At 32.5% G+C, this 20328-nt stretch overlaps 1 protein-coding gene across 1 annotated transcript; it reads right to left on the bottom strand.

The window, feature by feature from the left end:
- Positions 1 to 1290: 1290 nt before the first annotated feature.
- Positions 1291 to 5200, bottom strand: LOC122585693 (homeobox-leucine zipper protein HDG11-like). Its single transcript, XM_043757817.1, has 10 exons — positions 5091 to 5200; positions 4697 to 4814; positions 4333 to 4521; positions 3510 to 4034; positions 3316 to 3417; positions 3016 to 3228; positions 2752 to 2932; positions 2216 to 2484; positions 2029 to 2118; positions 1291 to 1944 (listed from the first exon to the last, which is right to left on the bottom strand). The coding sequence occupies exons 1-10, from the start codon at positions 5198 to 5200 to the stop codon at positions 1498 to 1500; spliced, it is 2244 nt and encodes a 747-aa protein (XP_043613752.1). The 3' UTR covers positions 1291 to 1497.
- Positions 5201 to 20328: the final 15128 nt, after the last annotated feature.

Here is a 20328-nt window from a genome sequence, read left to right as displayed (position 1 = left end):
CACCCGACTTGAAATTACTTGCTTACATCGCGTACGTACATGTGGTCCATGATAATAAAGTAAAGACACTAAATTAATTGACCCCTACCTTTAATTACTCTTTTCATTTTACAGAAAAAAACAATATATTTTTTGTGCAAGAAAATGTTTTAATATTAAAGAATACTTATTTCAATGCCTCTTTCTTAGTTATTATTAATATTTACAACATATATACATTCTAATAATGATGGGCACATTTTCTTTTTTAATACTTCTAAGTATAGACTGCAATTTTCAAATTAATTTTGTACTTTCTGTTTGGAGTTTAAATATACAATCTTCAATAAGATTCTCAGATAGTTAATGTTAAATGATATGTATATTGGCCCCTACATCCTTCTCATCATATAACTTTAGATAAAACAAAAATATTTTTTGAAATTTTAGACAAGTCAAATCTATCTTTTGACTCAAATAACTTGTACAAAGTCAAGGTTAATTAAACTATGTATTATCAAATTAATCGTAAGTAACTCATATAGAGTCAAGGCAATTTAAACATAGCATTAAAAATTAATCTTGACTCAAGTAACTTACTAAGAAACAATGATGTCAAATCATTTGGTTGCGTCACCGAGAATCAGCCCACAACGCGATTGATCGATTCTTGTTGAGCACAATATGTGCACTTGTAGTGTTTTTCTCCGGGATGCCTACTTCGCAGGGATGTAACTTGTGTTGGTTGAAAAAATCGACTACCTTTAATCGAGTGGAACCTCGTCTAGAAAAAGATAACTTATAATACAAAGTCAAGGCTAATCAAACATGTATCCACAAATTAATCTTTTGATTTAAGTAACTTATACAAAGTCAAGGCTAATTAAATATGTAGCAACAAAATAATACTTCAACTATTATTTATGTACATTTATGACAAGTCTATTTAAAACAAATGTTTAATATCAATAATACGCATCTTGTTTTAATCAGGGTATGAGTAAGTAAGATGAAATGTAGATGTAACATGACTAAAACAAACAAAGCAAAAAAGAAAAAGAAAATGTGTTTCAAAACACATAAATCAAATCAAATAAATGACATTGTTTTTTATATAGATATATAAAATGAAAACAAAGTCAATACCCAAACCATACATAGAACAACAAGTATGGTGCGTTCTTGACTCCCTCTTCACATCTAAAAATGCAATAAATATCAAAAGAACAACCACAAAATCAATTCAAAAAAACAAAAAATAAAGGTAAAAAAATTCCCAAAAAAACTAAAAAATCTAAAAGAAATCCAAGAAAATGTAAATGAATGTGTAGTAGTTGAAGATGGTAAATGAAGTATGACAGAGAGCCACAGCCACAGTGTAGCAGGATGATGCAGCAATAATATTAATATTAACTCAACTTCTGCCATTGATGATGAAACCAGCTGCATTTAACACCTTCCTCAACTAACCCCCCCTCTCAAAAACTTGACATTTTATGCATATCCACTAGCTTTTAATTAGTTAATTAAATTATTAGTTGTAGTAGCAGTAGAACTTCCATTTAAAGAAGCCTTAATTTGATGTACTGTGTTTGTTATCAAGTTATTAACTGTTGCTAATGATTCCGGGCTCATTTTAGCAGCCGGTAAACTGCTTACTTGTATTTGAAAAACGACGGTAACCAATGAGCCAGTTGACGTGACACCTTGATCGTTGGAGACAACGTCCGTGTTGCTAGTGGAAGCACCGTCTGTATTGAGTTGTGAGGATGTGATTATCTCGTTGTGGCCGTCTGTTGTTATGATGAAACCGGATGGTAGTAAAGGAATGTAAGACGGGTCTTCACCATTCATTGCTATGTTAATTGCTGGCAAGTCGACTGGGCAGTATACGACTAGTGATGTTAATGTGTCTGTACAGCTTTCTTGTAGTATTAACATGTTGTTCTGGCTTGGAGTGTATGCCTGTGTAGATATATACAAATAGTTATATATATCATATATGGAATCATAAGTTCAATATTAGTATTATGTAATCTAAAAACTTACCCTAAGAACAGATATACAATTCCCAGGATGCGACCCGTTTGATATATGTGCTACTTCTTGTACTGGATTTTGGTTCGACAGAACGTCCCACTGTACACATATATAATTACAAACAGAGTTACTTACATATGAGCCTTAGAATGTAATAAGTATATGTGCTCAAAATGTTTTGATTAATTACTAGTACCTGTGGTCTAGTCCTGCTGTCTCTAAGGAAATCAAAGACGTTTTGGGGAGAAACCGGGAGCCAAATGGTAGTAGAAGCACTAAGGACCATGCCATTAGGCTGACCAGGATCTGTGCTTTTGTGTAATGTGGCTCGGACCTCAAACTCATTCATACCAGAATGAGATGTCCATTGATTTCCATTAGATGGATTTATGCTTGAACAAAAGTTTGTTACCATTCTTTGTGATAGCTTCATCATACTTCTCTTGCCTTCGGGCGATGGAATAACTGACTCGGATGAAACAACATATTGTTAGTGACCATTAACATACATAAAATACAAGTTATACAAGCTTTTTCATTCATTGCGTAAAAAGCCACCATTTTTTGTCAACTTATTAAGTCTAATTATAGATATGAACATTCATATGAAATTGAATTTAAAAGTGGGACTTAAAATCAGACATTTATGTGTATGAAAGTGTAAACAAAGACTATATATATATACCGAGCTAAATTGTTTCATAGTAAGTAATGGATGGATGAAATATGTACCTCCTCCAAGATCATGGGAGGGAGCATTATTCATCATCAAAGAAGCGCTTCTTTCGCATGCCCTTTGAAGACAAGATATCCATCGTTTGGCTCCGAATGCCAAACCACTGTGAATAAAATCTCTATAAAGCCGGTCAATCAGGGCAATTTCTTCTACTTCCGTATGTTCAACCCATGTGACCTATTTGTATTTGCAGAATAAAAGGAATTAGACCACGTTAACGTTTTAATTGTAAGTTGACAGTTATAAAGAAAATGACAAACCTTTGAGTAACCATTTGGCATATCTTGAATCAAACATCCTGAAGGAAGGCGATGTGCTTTGAATCGAGAGTTAATGTATGAACTATACTGAGGAACTTCATAGGAAACATTGACAACCGCCCAAGAGCCTTGCTCAATTTGCTGAACAAAGCGCAGGAGATAAAACTGTCTGGTAGGAACTAGTGACGAAAGCACCTGTAATTCCTCATACATCTGTCATAAACAAAAAAGCATCAACGAAAAGAACACAACAAATATGTCTAAAGTTTTACTCAAAATGTGGAGATGATTATGAATTACCAGTTGTAAAGAGCCACTTTGAGAACCCAACATTCCTGATGAGATTACTTCAATCGTTCTTGATTTTGACACGATTGATGGAAACAGTTCGACCCATTTGTTCTGTCCAAGTTAAAGTTCTTCATCAGTGTAATGTAAAAACAGAACATAGAAAGTAAAAATTGAAAAACATAAGTAATAAAGGACTTAGTTACCGAATCAAGAAATATGTCGACCAATTGCAAACTATTCATCATCACAACACTAGAAGCCTTAGACGCTTCAGTTCTAATATTTGGGTTCTTCAAAGTATCACTAGGCCGCGGGAAAACCCTCTTGTAGTTATCAAGATTGAGGATTTCCATCCCATCCTTACTACTACCCTTTGTCCACAACGGTTCGTTAGTCTGCACAAGCCTAATCAATTCATCCATGGCATTAGTAGCAATATCTGCCATTAAAGACTTGTCCATATCGGAAAGATGCACAGGATGTTGAAACAAAGGGTCAGGATTGCTTGTGCTAGATGATGCACCAATCGCAGAACCAGTAAAAAGATCAAGATCTAAAGAAGAACCGGGATGATTCATCATCATCATACGACTCGATGTACCACCACCTCCACCATAACTACTAGCCATTGATAAGTCAAGTGAAGACATGTGAATTGGCTGTACTGGTGGAAGTTGCAACATTGGTCTACCTATGTACTTGGCTGCAATACTAGATACTCTATCCAACTGTAAAATATAACAATTACCCAATTAGTTAATTTTGCGCGAGTACTGTACTAGTTTATATCTATCAAATTATATCCCAAATTCAAAAAAAAATTCCACATAGAACCCATGGGGACAAGAATAAAATAAAATAGTAACCAAACAAACATTTGAAACAAATTAATAAGTACATAACAATTACTAAGCCATATATATATATATATATATTACATATTCATGCATATATTGCATCATAATATAAAACAAAAACAAAAGAGGGCCAAAGGACAAGTTATAATTAAAAGCTTAGTAAAATTACCTCTTCTTTCAACTGGGCATTTTCGAATCTAAGTTTTTGTTCATCAAAGTAACAATCTTCACCAATAGGAGGGCCTCCACAAGTTGGGCAAACCAATTTTTTTAAGGCCTCTCTTATCACAATGTTTTCGCATCGTATCTTGTCATTTTCGGCTCTCAATGCGCAGTTGTCAGCGCGTTCGTGGTGTGCCTACATGAAATTATAATATAAATACACAAAATCTACAATAATAGATATATAAACACATAAAAAAATAATATAAGTGAAGACAAATACACAAAATCTATAATATAAATACACAAAATCTACAATAATAGATAGTTAAAAATGCATATAAATGAAGACAAAAAAAAAAAAAAATAACCTTCATTTGGGTTCTTCTATTTTGAAACCAAAACTTAATTTGTCTTGGTGCTAAACCCAACTCTCTACTTAGTTGCATTCTTGTTTTCTCATCAGGGTGTGGACATGCATTAAAAGTCCTACAATTTCAAAAACAAAAAATATACAAAAAAAAAAAATAGTAAGAATAAATGTTTAAAGTGGCAAATATAACAATTTTGAATATCGGAATAAAGATCATAGTTCTTGTTATTCTTTGCAATTGTGTCGGATTTTTGTTTAGATAAAATGATGTAATTTGTACTTTATACTTGTTTTCATTAACTTTGCCAAAACCATTATATATAATGCAATTTGGCTATTCAAAAAAATTAACAAATAAAAGAAAATAGAATTAAAGGTAAAAATGGACTTACGATTCAAGAATCTGAATTTGAAGAGCCGTATGACGATGGTAACGTTTCTTTTTATCGGAAGAATCACCACCAGTAGAACTGCCACCACCACCACCACCGCCGTACTCCATATATGTAACAATGTTGTAATATAGCAAAAAAAAAAAAATTATTTAGACAAAATTTGCTAGAACAAAATTGGACAAGACAAACATTTTATTTCACATATATATATAAGAGTTTATAACTCATGTGGAGTTGTAAAAGAACAAACAATGTACAAAACATATATAGAGAAAAGCAAGTTTGACTTTGGGGTGACAAATGCATGAGTAACGGCCGGTGATTTCCAAATATATATACACACACAAACACATATATGTTTGAATGTATATATGTATAGGTTTGTGTGTGTGAGTGAGTGAGTGATGAATTAAAGAAAGAGGAGAAGATTGTGGGGAAGAAAAATAAATGGAAAGGGAATAAGTTTAAGGGGTTGGGAGTGGAAGGTGGTAACGTAAATACAAGCTATGAGAGGGGGGGTTGAGAGTTCTTATGTTTTTTCAAGTTTTTTGGTCATATTTTAGACCCCACTATTTACCTTAGCTAGCTTCATATCAATGAGAGACCAACATAGAATTCAATTGGTTTGTTTACATCATGTGTCACATAAAATATTATATATATTTTTCAATCATTATTATATTATTATTTGATATTTATTATTAAAGTGCTACAAATTTTAATGTGTAATTTGATTGAATTTTGTATAATTAAATTATAGTTATAGTTAAAGTTATTTAGAGAATAAATTAATTAATTTTGGATAATGGGTTTAATTTTGGTTGTAATGAGCAAATAATTTAACGGTGGATTGAGATTTAAATTTAGTAATTACTATTGATTGCCAGTTTTTTTGACCTTACTTTTGCATTGAATTATTATAACAAATGTTTATGTTTATATACAATTAAAGAAACTTGTAACTTTAGTAACATTAGATGAAAATATAACTTGTCATAGCTTTTGTTTGTTCTGAGATGGGTGTATATCAGTATATGTTGTCATTTTTCATCAATCTATTAATTGAATATAAACATTTGTACAAACTTTCATCTTTTAGTTTATGTTTTAAAGATTTGTATTCACCTTCGTGATATCTCATAAGTTGAAATATTATCGTGAGGATTCAGAACTAAAGGAGTATTTTTTTTTAACGTTCGTTTTTTGATAAGAGTTTATTCATCTTATATGTGATTTCACCTACCGAGCATAATCACAGAGAAAACCCTGGGATAGATCGTTAAACGACATGATATCATTGAATGTTATTTAGGGTAAAATGTGTGCCCTTAAACTCGAATTATAATTGTCCAAATAACAAGCCTTCATGTTGGTCTGGAATATCCTGTATTAAATCATTGATACTAAAGGAGTATTATATCATAAGTTACTCAATGCTAAAAAATAGGACCTATTTAACAATGGTTAAGTCATCCAATAAATTTATATTTTCTTTCCTCTTTTACTAATTTAATAAGAATAGTAATTAAGATATCCCTTTTCAATAAATAAAAATTTGATAAAAATATAATGACTTTAGTCTCATTAGATTGGTGTTCCCAAGATGTTTTCGATTATAAATTTTGTATTTAAAAAGATATTAAAATTAAGTGTGATTATCAACAAACTAAATTAATTATGCCATTTTAAATAGGGTATAAAACCAAAATGTAACAAAACAAGGTTACAAAAAGTTTTAAGGAATAGAATTAGTCTTTCTATTAAAAAGTCTTCCTTCAAAAAGCTCTTCAACCTTTTGTCCAACATAATTTTTCCTCGCAATGTTATCAACCTTTAATTTATACTAGATTTTCCTTTCGAAAAAAATGTTATTCTTCAACACCTTTAAAAATGCTTTTAGAGGTTTTCATATGGGTTGCTATTAGAGTTCATAAGCAATATACTGTATAACATAAAATTCAGAATGTGTACTTTCCACATAAGGTCTAATATTTTTATACATGCATGTTATTGATTAGCTGTTATTTTTTCCTCATTCTAATAGTCTATGCTCTAAAAATTAGTACCTAAGTTGAAATAACACAAAGATATAAGTCTTGAAATCCCAAACATAAGTTATCGAAATTGTTAGATGCAACAAAAATATGCTTTTAATCTACTCAAAATTACAAAATAGTTACAAGTCAACAATAATATATGTTTTAAACTTTACGAACCATCCAAAAGAACGTTAAAATATACATATCGTCATATGGTTATAGGTAAAATAAAACAAGTATTAAAGTAAAAATAAATAAAACAATATGTTTTCTTTCACTGATATCACCGTGTACGTCATGAAAATCATCGTGCATCAATTAATACATGAATCTTCGTGCATCAATTTAACCATGATCTAAAGGTCAATATCATGTTTTATTTGTTTTACTTTAATACTTGTTATAGAATACCCAACCCCATTGTCATATTAAACAAAAACAATAATAACATTGAATGTTAACTATACAAAGAATAAAAATACATTGTTAAAAAAATATATAAATTACCTTTAAAGAAGGTTTCGTCTTTTTAAGGAAATTAATATTTTCTGACCTTTTAAATATAAAAAAATTGATTTCTTACTAGCAGAACTAGAAAAACTGAAAAATCAACGGGTATGACCATACAGTAGCGAGCATAATCTCGGATATTTATAACTATCTTTTTGGATGAATACATTGCTCACATAGTGTGATTTTACGACAACAAAGTTGTATTTTCATTTGGGTAGGAGTAGTGATAATTTGTTATAAAGGTAAATTTGGTATTTTAGTGTTATAGTGTCGGGAGGGGAATTCTGAAAACCATAAATATGCTAAAATGAGCTTTTTGAGAATAATAAAAATGCTCAATTTCTTAATCCAGTTATTTTTATAAGGGGTTAAAGATAAAGATAAACACCATACTGTTAAACCGTCTGATTAAAATAGATTTTTAATATCTATGCTATATTATACTAGCGTTGTACCCGCGCGATGCAGCGGAGAATAAGAAATAAACGCCGGTAGTTTGATGGTGGCTTGTGGGGCGGCGGCGATGAAAAAGAAAAAAAATAAGTCGGCGGCGGTGGATGGTGGTTTGATGATGGTTTTTGGGGCGGTGGTGGATGGTGTTTATGGGAGGATAGCGTACATAGAAGGTGGATTGCGGCGGTAGATGGTGGTATTTGGGGCGGTGGTGGATAGTGTTTATGGGGGGAGAAAATCAGAGAAGGGGGAGGGAGAGAAAATCAGAAATCGGATGAACGTATATGTGTGTAATGAGCATGATGGAGAAAAAATAGGGTAGTGTAAATTAGGAGGGCATAAAAGACATTTTAAAGGTAGAGGTGTTAAAAGAGGGGTGGGGTACTTTGCTTATTAAGGAAGTATAGAAAGCAAATAAGGTTTCAACAAAATCAACTTTCACTTTCAACAATATACACATGATAATGCATACATCAATGCATCACAACTTTTAAGTTTTATTTTCTTCTTTATCCTCAAATCTCAACCACTTATTTTTTTTCTCTATCCTTCATAAATCAATTTATTACTCTAATTCATTCTAAATATTTTATTTTAAAAACCATACATCGATAAATTATAAAAATTATATGGGTGTTCTTAAAATTTCATACTCCTTTATTAGAGATGTCATTCGATATACTTTCGACGAATTTTTAAATTCGATGACGGAACTCGTACGATTAAGGGCCTATCACACTCTATGACCTATCACACTTTATGACCTATCACCCCCACCATCTCACCGCCGCAACGCGCAGATATTTTTTCTCTCGTATTTCATAAATGAGTAACAGGAATATATAGGGAACACTTTGTTTTAATTTTACTTAAAAGAAAACTATTCAACTACCTAAAAAAAAAAAAGAAAAAAATAGCAATTAAAAGTAGATGTGGTTTGATGATCCCATGGTAAAAGAACCTTATTAATTTGGTCCCAATGATAAGTTTACAAATAATCTACAAGCTAACGTAGCATCAATGAATCGAAGAGAATGGATTTACAAATCATGTGTTATGGGTCCATTTTATTAGCCACGTCAAGTTGTATGAATTTGCTTGTACCATTTATCTTGATTCGACCCTATTTTTTAGTTAATAAAGTTATGAAAAGAATGTAGAAATATTATCTTTGCTGAAACAGGATCATGAGGCGAGAGAGAATTTTTTTTATAATTTTTTATTTAGAAATTGGTTAACAAGTTTTAGATAAATGACCACAAATGCTAAAAGTTATGACGATATATCTTTCTTTATCGCCTTATCGGTATGTAGGTTATTATCTTTTAGATTCTCATAGACAACGTTTTGAAAACCGGATGACTACCCGTCAAATTTGTTTTAAAAAACGGTTTCTTTTTATTTGTGTTCATAACCGTTACTGGTACTCTAAACTCTAAAGTCAAAAATGAATTGAGGACGTGGGATCGTTGATGTGATGGCCATGACTACTTCTTTAGTCAAAATGATAATAAAGGTTTCGATTAAAAAATAATAATAGTAACAAAGTTTACCTTATGATTAAAAATTGATTGATATCGCGCTGTATCAAGCATATACCCTCTAGTTAACAATAGCATAGCTGAGGTTTTCATAAGATCACACTTTCATAATCAAATTTCAACAAAAATTTCAGTTTTGTTTTCACTTCATGGTTTACACCTTGAAATTTTGAAAATATGTGCAGAATTTTACGATGATATAGTACGTTTAAAATGAGTACTTTATTAATTTGTTCTATTTTTTGTTTCTAAATTGTTTATTACATTTCAGCTCACACTTGTCTTAGTCTATCTCCAATGCTAAGGACGCTCTTAAGCGTTATTGAGCTGTCACATCATATCCTTACAAATCCTTATACATCCTTATAAATCCTTCAAATTCTATAATTTTATCTTCAACCATACAAACATCCTTACATATCCTTTTACCTCAAACTAAAAACAAAAATAAGGGCATGCCCTTGAGTAAAGACATCCTTCAAAAAATCCTTAGTTTTGGAGAAGCTTCAACGACAAAAACTATCTAAATGCAACTAAAGTCACCCCATTGGAGAAAGCCACGTGAGAATTAGACTGGACATTGATTGTATAGCAATGAATCAAATTGTATGCAGTTCTAGGATTAATGTGACACCTATACCATGATATTAAATCAATCTTATTTAATAGTAGATATAGTCTAATTGTGACTCTACACAACATAATATGATAGACCCTTTATCAAAATTCGAACTATGGGGTTTTGTACTGACCAATACTCCAATTTCCTTATACTCCAATGTATCTAAAAAGTACATTCATGTCCTCGAATCCTTCCAAATTTTGAACAAAATTTTGAGTTTGAAAAACATGATAACGACTCAAACTTAAACAAATTCAGTATAGTTCTCCAAACAAAGTCGTAAGCCAGACAAAGTAAACAATGGAAGTTGGTTCAGTTTTCAGGTTTCATTAGGCGAGAGTTCAATTTTTAATAACCTCTAGACGAGGGCTTCCGGTGTGGTTTTTCCTTGGATATCTACTCATCGAGAAATGCAACAAGACACAGTTAATCGGGTTTACACTAGAGAGTCCCTCAGCCAATACATAATATAAAACCTTCTATTAATTCGTCCAAACACAAGACAACTGATAGAGAACTTGCCCTTTAAGGACTAACTCAGGTCTCCCTGAATTAAGTCTTTATTGGAAAAAGTTCACTTTATCACTGTGCTATTAATCTAAGGGAAGTGGTATATTTTCAAAAACTTTTTGCCATCTACAACAATATATGCATTGAACAGTTGTAAAATGTGCGGTAAAATATATACAATTATTGTAGCTAGCTAAAAAGTAATGTAGATATGTTATTCCCTTAATCTAATGACTTCTTTATGAAGAAACAAAATGTATCATTAAAAATTATATATATATATATATATATATATATATATATATAATTATTAAAATATTAGGAAACCGAATGATTCTAAAGCTTTTAAAAAATCAAACTTTTTTTTAAAATATGCCACGTAGGATTTATCCTATGTTGCATCTCCATACTTCTTTGTATATATTTATTAATTATTATTTATATATATAATATTTAAATTAAATTTATATAGAGGAACTGAATTAATTAGGAAAATATTGTATGGAATATTATAAATATAACTTATTTATTTGAAAGACTAACGCCATCCGAAATCTTAATAGAATTGCATTACATAAATAATCTCTCATACATCCAAATTTTGATTAAAAAAATCAAATATAATTAACAAATCTGAATCTTTTAGATAGATAGATCACGAGCTACTTGACAGGGAAAAATGATACAAACAAAAACAGATCACTAATAAGAACTAAATTTTTCTGAGAATTCGAATATTCTTTAAGTTCTTGAGCTTCCATTAATTTTGTTTATTTTGGATGTATTGATGACAATTAAAAAAAGTTATATATAACTCAGAATTTTCTTAAACAGGATTTCATTTATTAATTATCAATATCATTTATTAAATAAAAAAAGTTAGTTTTAGCTTTGTTTCTGCCAAATAATTGATCCTATTTACGTTGAAAATTACATGTCTTTGAGGATTGTAAGGGATAAATCTTTTGTGACAGATTTTTTCTATGACTTTTGTCAGAGGACGTATTTGTTTGACATATTTAACATGTATTCAGTTTCATACAATTTATCAAGGTGTGTGTATTTCTACATGTTTTATTTTATTTTATTTTAAATCTATATGTTCAGGATTTTATGCTCTGGCATTAAAACTTATAGTGTTTACTAATTATTTAAAATAATACTTTTTTTTTCTAACAAGTTTTTGTTATCAATCATTATTCATAAATAAAACTATGACATTACTTCTTCAACCAAATTGTTGCTTGCTTTGTATGTAAGTATAGATTCTTTAAACTCATATAACGTTATTAGATTGCTTGATGTATCAAAAATTTTGTCTTTCGTTTTATTTCTTTCCATGTTCTTAAAAAAAAAACTAAGATATTAAAAATCGATAATAACTAAAACGTTTGTAATTAAAAATGTTTGTATAAAACTTTTAGTAAATATTTTTTAACATCCGCACATCGTGCGGGTAAAAGACCTAGTATATATATATATATAATATATATGGATGATAAGTGAGGTTATAAGTTTTATACACATTGAAATTTTCATTTGAAAACTAAAATTTCTAAAAATTAAAAAATTGATAAAAATACATTGTGATCTAAATCTAACACAATGTATTTTTATTGTGTTTTCTAAAAACACATTATATTAAGTTTTAAATCACAGTGTATTTTTAATAGCGTGTAAAAATCAGAAAATTGTTCAAACATACTTTAATATGAACTTAACACTATGTGTTTTCTAAAACACACATTAAAAACACATTGTGTTAAATTCAAATCTCAGTTTTGCTAGTTTTCATGATTTATTTAGTTTTCAAATGATCACAACCCTATCTTAACTACCTTATATAACATTTGGTCTTTTTATTTACTCAAAAAAGAACTTGATCCATCTAAACTATCTATTTCATTTATCCAATATATCCACCTAATATACCTATAATACGCTTAATAGAAGTACAACATACACCCCTTAACTTTTAAAATAACTATAATACCTTCTTTTATATCAATTATTTTTATATTAATTATCACGTCACTACCGCCATCGCCACCCCCGTCGCCGTTGCCGCCACCACCCGTTACCGCCGCTCTCACCACCACATCGCCGCATTGCGCGGGTGTACAACTAGTATAAATATAGATGTACAGTTGTTTTGAGGAGCTTTTAAGGCTGTTCTTCTGTTTGTCAGCAGAACAACACTCTTCAAGTTTTTGAATCCCGGCATAACTTGGAAGTGCTAATCTGGTTGTTTGTAGTTTTACCATTATGACCTTCATTTGTACCAATTATATTTATGTTTCTCAACCACACGCATGGTGTCCAAATCAATGGGGTTATTATATTGGAACTATATTTCCAGTTGTCGATCTAACTCCAAATATGAATTCACCCAACTTGTATCTATATCAATCGATATACCAAATATAGATTACGTGGAAGAAAATCGATTGGTTATTTCCAAATATTAAAAGGTTTCAATACCGAAAGAACATACAATTGGAGATGACTCATCAATCAAATTATCAAAGAGCATAAAATTCTAGTCTTGTATATAATTTGTAAACATATGTAAATTGTTTGTAATTGCCTCTACCGCTTCATTTTAAGTGTCCTAATTATCAAAATCTTCTAAATTAACTATAATCATTTTTTTTGTTATATAACACTTGATAAAATAAATTTTAAATAAATTGAGTTCTTAGTATCTTAATGTATTTTTCAATGATATAAGTTTCATTAGCTAATATAAAATAAATACAATAATAATCAAAAGAAAAAAACTTTAAAAACTAAACTAATATATAAAATAAATACAATAATAATCAAAAGAAAAAAACTTTAAAAATTAAACTAAGATACTTAAAATTAGACCTATGGAGTATTTGCCTTTAAATAGACCATAGTCAACTTGGTGTAGTGCTATGAGAGTAATAACGAAATTGGTGATGATATGTACATCACCTATCTTTATCTGTACACTACCAAATATGTTTTAGGATGTTATACTGTACAAAATTGTGAAACACGATTGGTAATATACAACTAAAAGTAGGTGGTATACATTTTAGTTACTACCCTAATGATAATGAATTGGATTGTTTGATTATAGGTTACTGGTTCTGAGGCAGGTTTTTTCTATATATAAAGATGATAAACCTGAGCTACCTAACGTTGTTTTCATTCGGAGACATAGGTAATTCGATTACCTCGAGTAATAGGGATTTTATTCATTAACAGTTAGAAGAAAAAAATTTCTTTAAAAAGTAACAAGGCGAGGGAATCATTTATTTTAGTAGGGTCCTCTATGGCTCTTAGAATTGTATATGTATCTAGGTTTCATTTACATATATTAGACTATGTTTGAGATGTCCACGTTAAAGTTGTAAACGTTATACATACTATTCACCCCACTTATTGATTGATATGTCCGCTAAAAGCATAAGCTCTATAGCTAGAGACACTTTGTAGTAACTTTGTCCCTATGGTTGACTTGTTTTTCCAATGATGTGGTTTTCTCACATGTAGGAATATATCTTTTCAAACCTATATATTTTCAACTCAACATTGTGATGGCCAAGTTCTATTTTAGTTTTGCTGGTAATGGAGAAATTAGTAATTGTTAAATACTTGTCTAGTTGTCTTGTCACTCGTGAGCCCATAAAGTGCTCGTATATTTCCCTTCTAAAAGAACCAACGGAAGCACATTAAACAAATGCACATTTGTTTTCAGGAAAACAAACTTTTTTTTTTTTATTTTAGTCCGTTAAAAAGGTGAACAAACAAATTAAAATTAACAAACAAGCATAAATGTACAATATAGAAAATATAAATACTTTTGTCTTTATATATTTTGGTTCATTACAATTTTACAACTAAATTACTCATCATACAGATATATAAATGAACGAACACATGGATGAATATGTGACAATTCTGATAAAAGGCAATCAATATATTAGCATATGAAACAATTATACCATTACCCGATTGTATAAAATTTTGAGACAAGAACTTGATCATATATATAAAAAGTAAGCAAAGTTGCACCTTTTGGTCTTGAAATGTTGTACCTTTTAATAAAAAGGTGTATATGAGCATATTTTAAAGAAAAAGTAGTGTATACAAATGGTTGTATTATTTCATGTTGTGTCTTTACAATAAAGACACAAACTAACAAATACACGCACCTATCTTAATGGATATAGCAATTTCTTAATCTGTATTCAACCTAAACCAGTAAAATCATGCACCTTAGCTCAAATAAATTATAATCACATTAAATGACAGATGACACATAAAATTGTAAACATTTTAAATAATAATCATTGAGGTAAAATATCAGTGGTATCTCAGTCTTCCCATGAGGGTTTTGGGCCTAAGGAGATCTAGGTTCGAAACCTATGGGGGTCAGGTTTACTCCTATTAATTGTTGTGTCGTTTGACGGATTAATATGAGGTTTTCTTCCCTTCGTGGTTCCCTGAAAATTCAAATAACATCCTGCCCAAAGGACATAGGGGCCAATAAGTAAGACGAACAGGCTCTAACCATTCGAACGTTAAAAAAAAATTAAAATAATAATAAGAATCATAAGAGGTTTGCATTATGCTCTTAGCCTCTTAGCCCATCTACACATAATCGGGCGAGACTATACATAAATTCTAAATACAGCAAGATCCTGTCTAATATCCTAGATCGATGAACCAAAACTTTCTTTGAATATGAAATTCTTCATTCTTGCAGTGCTCACCGCTAGTGGAAACCTGACATTTGTACATTTACGGATTGTTTCAGACAACCTCCATTAAAAAAATTCAAAGCCTGTCTAATCTTTAGCAGATACAAGTACAACAAAAATATTATTTTTCTATTTATTTTTTTATTATAAAAAAGTAACAAACAGTTTATCATAAATATGTATAAAATCTTTACATGTTATAAATATGAAAAAATTCAATTAAACATCATAGTTTTCACACTACATGTACACTGTATTGTTTAGTTTAAATAAGTGTAAAAAGAAAAGGAATAGAGAGAGGAAACTATAAAATTCATTCTTACGAATTTTATAAGTGTGGAAAGGAGAGGATAAAAATCTATTTTATTAATTTGGATCCTTCCTCTCGACCAAACAATATATCAGTTCGAATTCACAATTAATGACATTGATTCAGTTAAAGTTAAGTTCACACTTAAAATTGTCAAGAAATATATAAATTGTTTACATTTAGGTGTTAAATTCAACTTGTAAGTTGTAACATCAAATTTCTCCATGCAATAAACAGGAACAAAAAAGTCGGATGTTACAAATTAGTGTCCATACTATTAAATGTGAATAATCTTCATATGCGTTCAATTGTTCATGGCATTGGGTAACACCACCAGGTCAACGGTCAAACCGACCAGGTTATTAGCGGCGACGTCGCCGCTAATAGTGGGTCCCGACCTGACTGACATCACACTTACTGACTAAGATAGTGGTTGCTGAACCCGAGGTGACACATCACCGCATTTGCAGCGACGTCGCCGCTAATGCGGTGACGTGTCACCTCGGGTTCAGCAACCACCATCTTAGTCAGTAATGTAGTACATGCATGCCATACTTTTTTCGATGTCATGTATTACAGTGATGCATGCCATGCTTTGTCGACCTTGGTAATGAAAATTTACCATACTTTCATTGGATAAAAATGATGTTAGCCCATATTTTTAGGTACTATATATGGTAATACGGAACGATATTGAAACAATATAAGTTTCTGAAAAAAATTTCTTCAGTATAGATATATATTTTTTCAAGCGTATTGTTTCAAGCGTTTAAAGATATATATTTTAACAGTTTTTGTAGTTGATGGTATTGTGTATCTTTCTTTTTCAAGCGTTTTGTTTAAATATATATATATATATATATTGAGTATAGATGTAAATATATATATATATATATATATATATAGAGTATGGACACCATTAATAGTTAATGAGGTTGATGTTTACTTGAATTGTTTCAGATGGATAGTTTGGAGGATATTTGGGCAGACCCAGAAAACGTACGTATTGAAGTGCCGGATAATGTGTTTGAGCAACCTGATGCAGACGGTGAATATGAATGCGAAGCTGGGGACTTTGAAACTGATGAGGTGTTCAGTTCTTTTGAAGAATTAACGGAGTGGGCTCAAAGAACAGCAATGGATTTGGGTTATGTTCTAGTTATACGGCGGACGAACAAAAACTCAAAAGAGGTGGTGAATAAAGTGACACTTATATGTCACCACGGTGGAGCGCGCGATGCAAGGTTAATTGGCCCACCCAAACGGTCCAGTAAGATAGGTTGTCCCTTCACTTTAATAGGCCGCCCTGGGCGTGATGGTGGTTGGAGGTTAACTGTCAAGGATTGGAGACACAATCATGATCCAACTACCAATCTGCAAGGGAATGCATACGCCAGACGGATGACGGATGAAGAAAAGGAATTTGTGGGTACCCAATCGGATCGCGGTTTGTACCCACATCAGATCCTGGTAAACCTCAAACTTGAATTTCCAGGAAACTTGACTCGCAAAGGAGACATTACGAACTTCTTAAAAGCGAGAAGAAGGTCAGGGCAAGCAGGGCGTATTCCAATGCAGGTACAAACATTAAATATTCTATTCTACTACGTTGTTGGAATTGACTTATTTACTCTATCTTGGTCATTAATCGCAGGTTATGTTTTCACTGTTGCAAGAGAAAAGGTACTTTTACCAGTTCACCACAAATAACAAAAATGGACGCTTGGAGAACCTGTTTTTCATTCATTCAACATCAATGACCCTATGGCGCGCATTTCCCTGGGTTATTGAAATAGACTCCACGTACAAAACTAACATCTACAACATGCCGCTAGTTAAGATCGTCGGCGTGACTTCAACGGGGAAGACCTTCAGTTTAGCGTATGCGTTTATCGTAAACGAGCGGGAGGCAAATTATCAATGGGTTTTACGATGTCTTCGGTCCACCCTTGCTGATAGCTTTGCCGTTCGTGTCGTTCTTACTGACAGGGAGCTAGCGCTGATGAGAGCTTTGAAGGTTGTTATGCCGGAAGCGAAACATCTGCTGTGTAGGTACCATATATGGCAAAACATAATCAAGCACTGCGAACCGGCGTTGCGGATGAAAAAAGATGTTAGCATTGACAGGCTTAACTTTTGGTGGAAAAAAGTCTATCAGTCTCGGACTTTTGACGAGTTTAAGTCAAATGAGAAGGAGTTAAAGGAAAAACTTGCGGGTTTTCCAGGCGTCTACAAGTACGTGACCGATAATTGGTTGTCCCCATACCGAGAGCAGTTTGTGTCCTGTTGGGTCGATGAACACCTCAACTACCAAAACCACACCACAAACAGAGTGGAGGCCAAGCACCATTTACTGAAGGAAGAATTGAGGGGGAAATGCACATTTACTAGAATCCTCCAATGTGTTGATTCTGTCTTGATCAGTCAAGAAGCAGAAATAAGGGGCCAACTGGGGTATAGCAACGGGACCCGGAAGGGGAAACATAATTACAACTGTATGAAGGACCTGTTGGGAAAGGTTTCACTTAAAGCTTTGGACATCATGGATGATGAAATTTTACGCTTAGAAAAAGTCCTTAAAAGACAGGTTAACAAATGTGGGTGCAAGGTTCAGTCCAGTTGCGGGCTACCATGTGCCTGTAAGATTGCCGAGTACATGCAGCGCGGTTAGTACGATTTATTACTTGTATTTTTTCATCAAAAGGACATAATTTCGTTGACTTATTTATATAAAATAAATGCAGGGACTCGTATATAGCCTCATGTCATAGACCCTTTTTGGAAAAAGCTTGACTTAACACCGTGGACATGCGTACAAGACGAAGACGAAGAAGACGATGTCCATGAAGTCGTTGATGGTCTTACGAAATTCTTGGATCAGCAACCCAAGGCTCAAAAGAAACATTGGTTGTCAAAAATTAAAGACATGTTTAAGCCTGGTAAGACAGAAGTGAAAGATCCTCTTGTTCAAAAGACCACACGCGGAAGACCAGTCGGCTCGAAACAAAAGCCGCCAAAGGTATACATAATACATCTAAAAAAATATTTGTCTTATTCAATAAATACAGTATATATAACTACCTCAGTTAACGAAACTGATTCTTACTAATGGTCTAGGTGCCGGATCTTAACACCAACCCACCTGGGCTACGAAAATCCAAGTCCAGTCGACCTGGGGAATACAAGGTGCCGGATTTGAATAAACCCCCACCTGCGCATCCCGCTAGACACAGTACGTACGAGCCGTCCCAGTCCTGTCGTTATCCCGAAAACCGAAAATTGTTCGACGATCAATCCCACTCTGAATCAGAATGGGTCAAAGATAATCCTGACATTTTCGGAAACCTGCACCCATATCCAGGTCTTGATGATATATATACGTGGGGGGACCCGTCCCAATCTTACGGGGTCGGGGATACACCATATGTGACACAAAAACTATATGGATTCGGCGATACGTCCCAAGACTATTGGCTCAACTATGACCAACCATATTCCAACTTAGTAGATGACATCTTCGGGCCACCACCTACACAATGTAGAAATGCACCCATATATGAATCAAGGCAGGCGCAGGTTTCGGATCAGGAATCAGAGGCACAGTCATCGACCAGTTGGGTTGGGTATGTTGCGGAACCGTATAACGCCAGTCTTTCCAGAAATTACGATTGGGTACTGGGTGAGATACCATCGTACTTAAGGCCGTACGTTGTAGGCGCACAAAATGTCAAAGGAGACGGTAACTGTGGATTTCGAGCTACCGCTGTAGCTTTGGGGCTAGATGAGGAGATGGGTGCAGAGTGGGTTCGTACGCAGATGCTCGCGGAGTTTGAATCTGACCTCGATGGGTACATGCAAATGTTTGGGCAAACAGAGGGCAACCGAATGTTGTCGGCGCTGCGAACATCTTATTATGGACGAAGCCGGCCACACATCATTGGATGAGTAAAGTGTGGTTCCATATCCTCCTGACCAATAAGCTGGGTATAATAGTCAACTGCGTTAGCCTACATGACCCCCGCACAGTATTTCCGATGCATCACGGCTTAGATCAGCTATTATTCAAACAACCGATAACTATTGCTCTGATAAACAACGAAACCCATTTTGTTGCAGTGAAATTAGCAGGCGACTACCCAATGGCCTACAAGAATCCGGAATGGGAATTTCACGCAACCGATCCTGCACGTCGACTAGCATTAACGTACGCAAATCAAGAAGATGCGTATCAAAATTGGTTGTACGCAAACATGCCAAGAGTACCACCAGGCCCTCCTATTGTAATAAATGATTAAATTTGTTCAATGTTTTATATAGGTTGTTTGTATGTATTCTTTTTTTATTGTATATATTTTTTATTTATTTAAGTTGTTGTTCCAAAACAAGTTTGAATTAATAAATTTTAATACTTTTATGTTGTACATACATTGATTTTATAATACTCTTCTAAAGTTGATTCCAATTATTTTTTTTTCAACAAATGTATAAAAACATAAAAATTACAAATGATC

Source organism: Erigeron canadensis, chromosome 1, assembly GCF_010389155.1.
Source record: "Erigeron canadensis isolate Cc75 chromosome 1, C_canadensis_v1, whole genome shotgun sequence".
Lineage (NCBI taxonomy): Eukaryota > Viridiplantae > Streptophyta > Magnoliopsida > Asterales > Asteraceae > Erigeron > Erigeron canadensis.
Note: the sequence above shows the minus strand (reverse complement) of the source record. Positions and strands in the feature narration are given on the sequence as shown.

Coding starts and splice junctions, on each gene's coding strand:
- LOC122585693 (XM_043757817.1), bottom strand. CDS start 5,200: ATGGAGTACGGCGGTGGTGGTGGTGGTGGCAGTTCTACTGGTGGTGAT. Junction 3,418..3,509: donor TCGACATATTTCTTGATTCG/GTAACTAAGTCC, acceptor TAACTTGGACAG/AACAAATGGGTCGAACTGTT. Junction 2,933..3,015: donor TGCCAAATGGTTACTCAAAG/GTTTGTCATTTT, acceptor AAATACAAATAG/GTCACATGGGTTGAACATAC.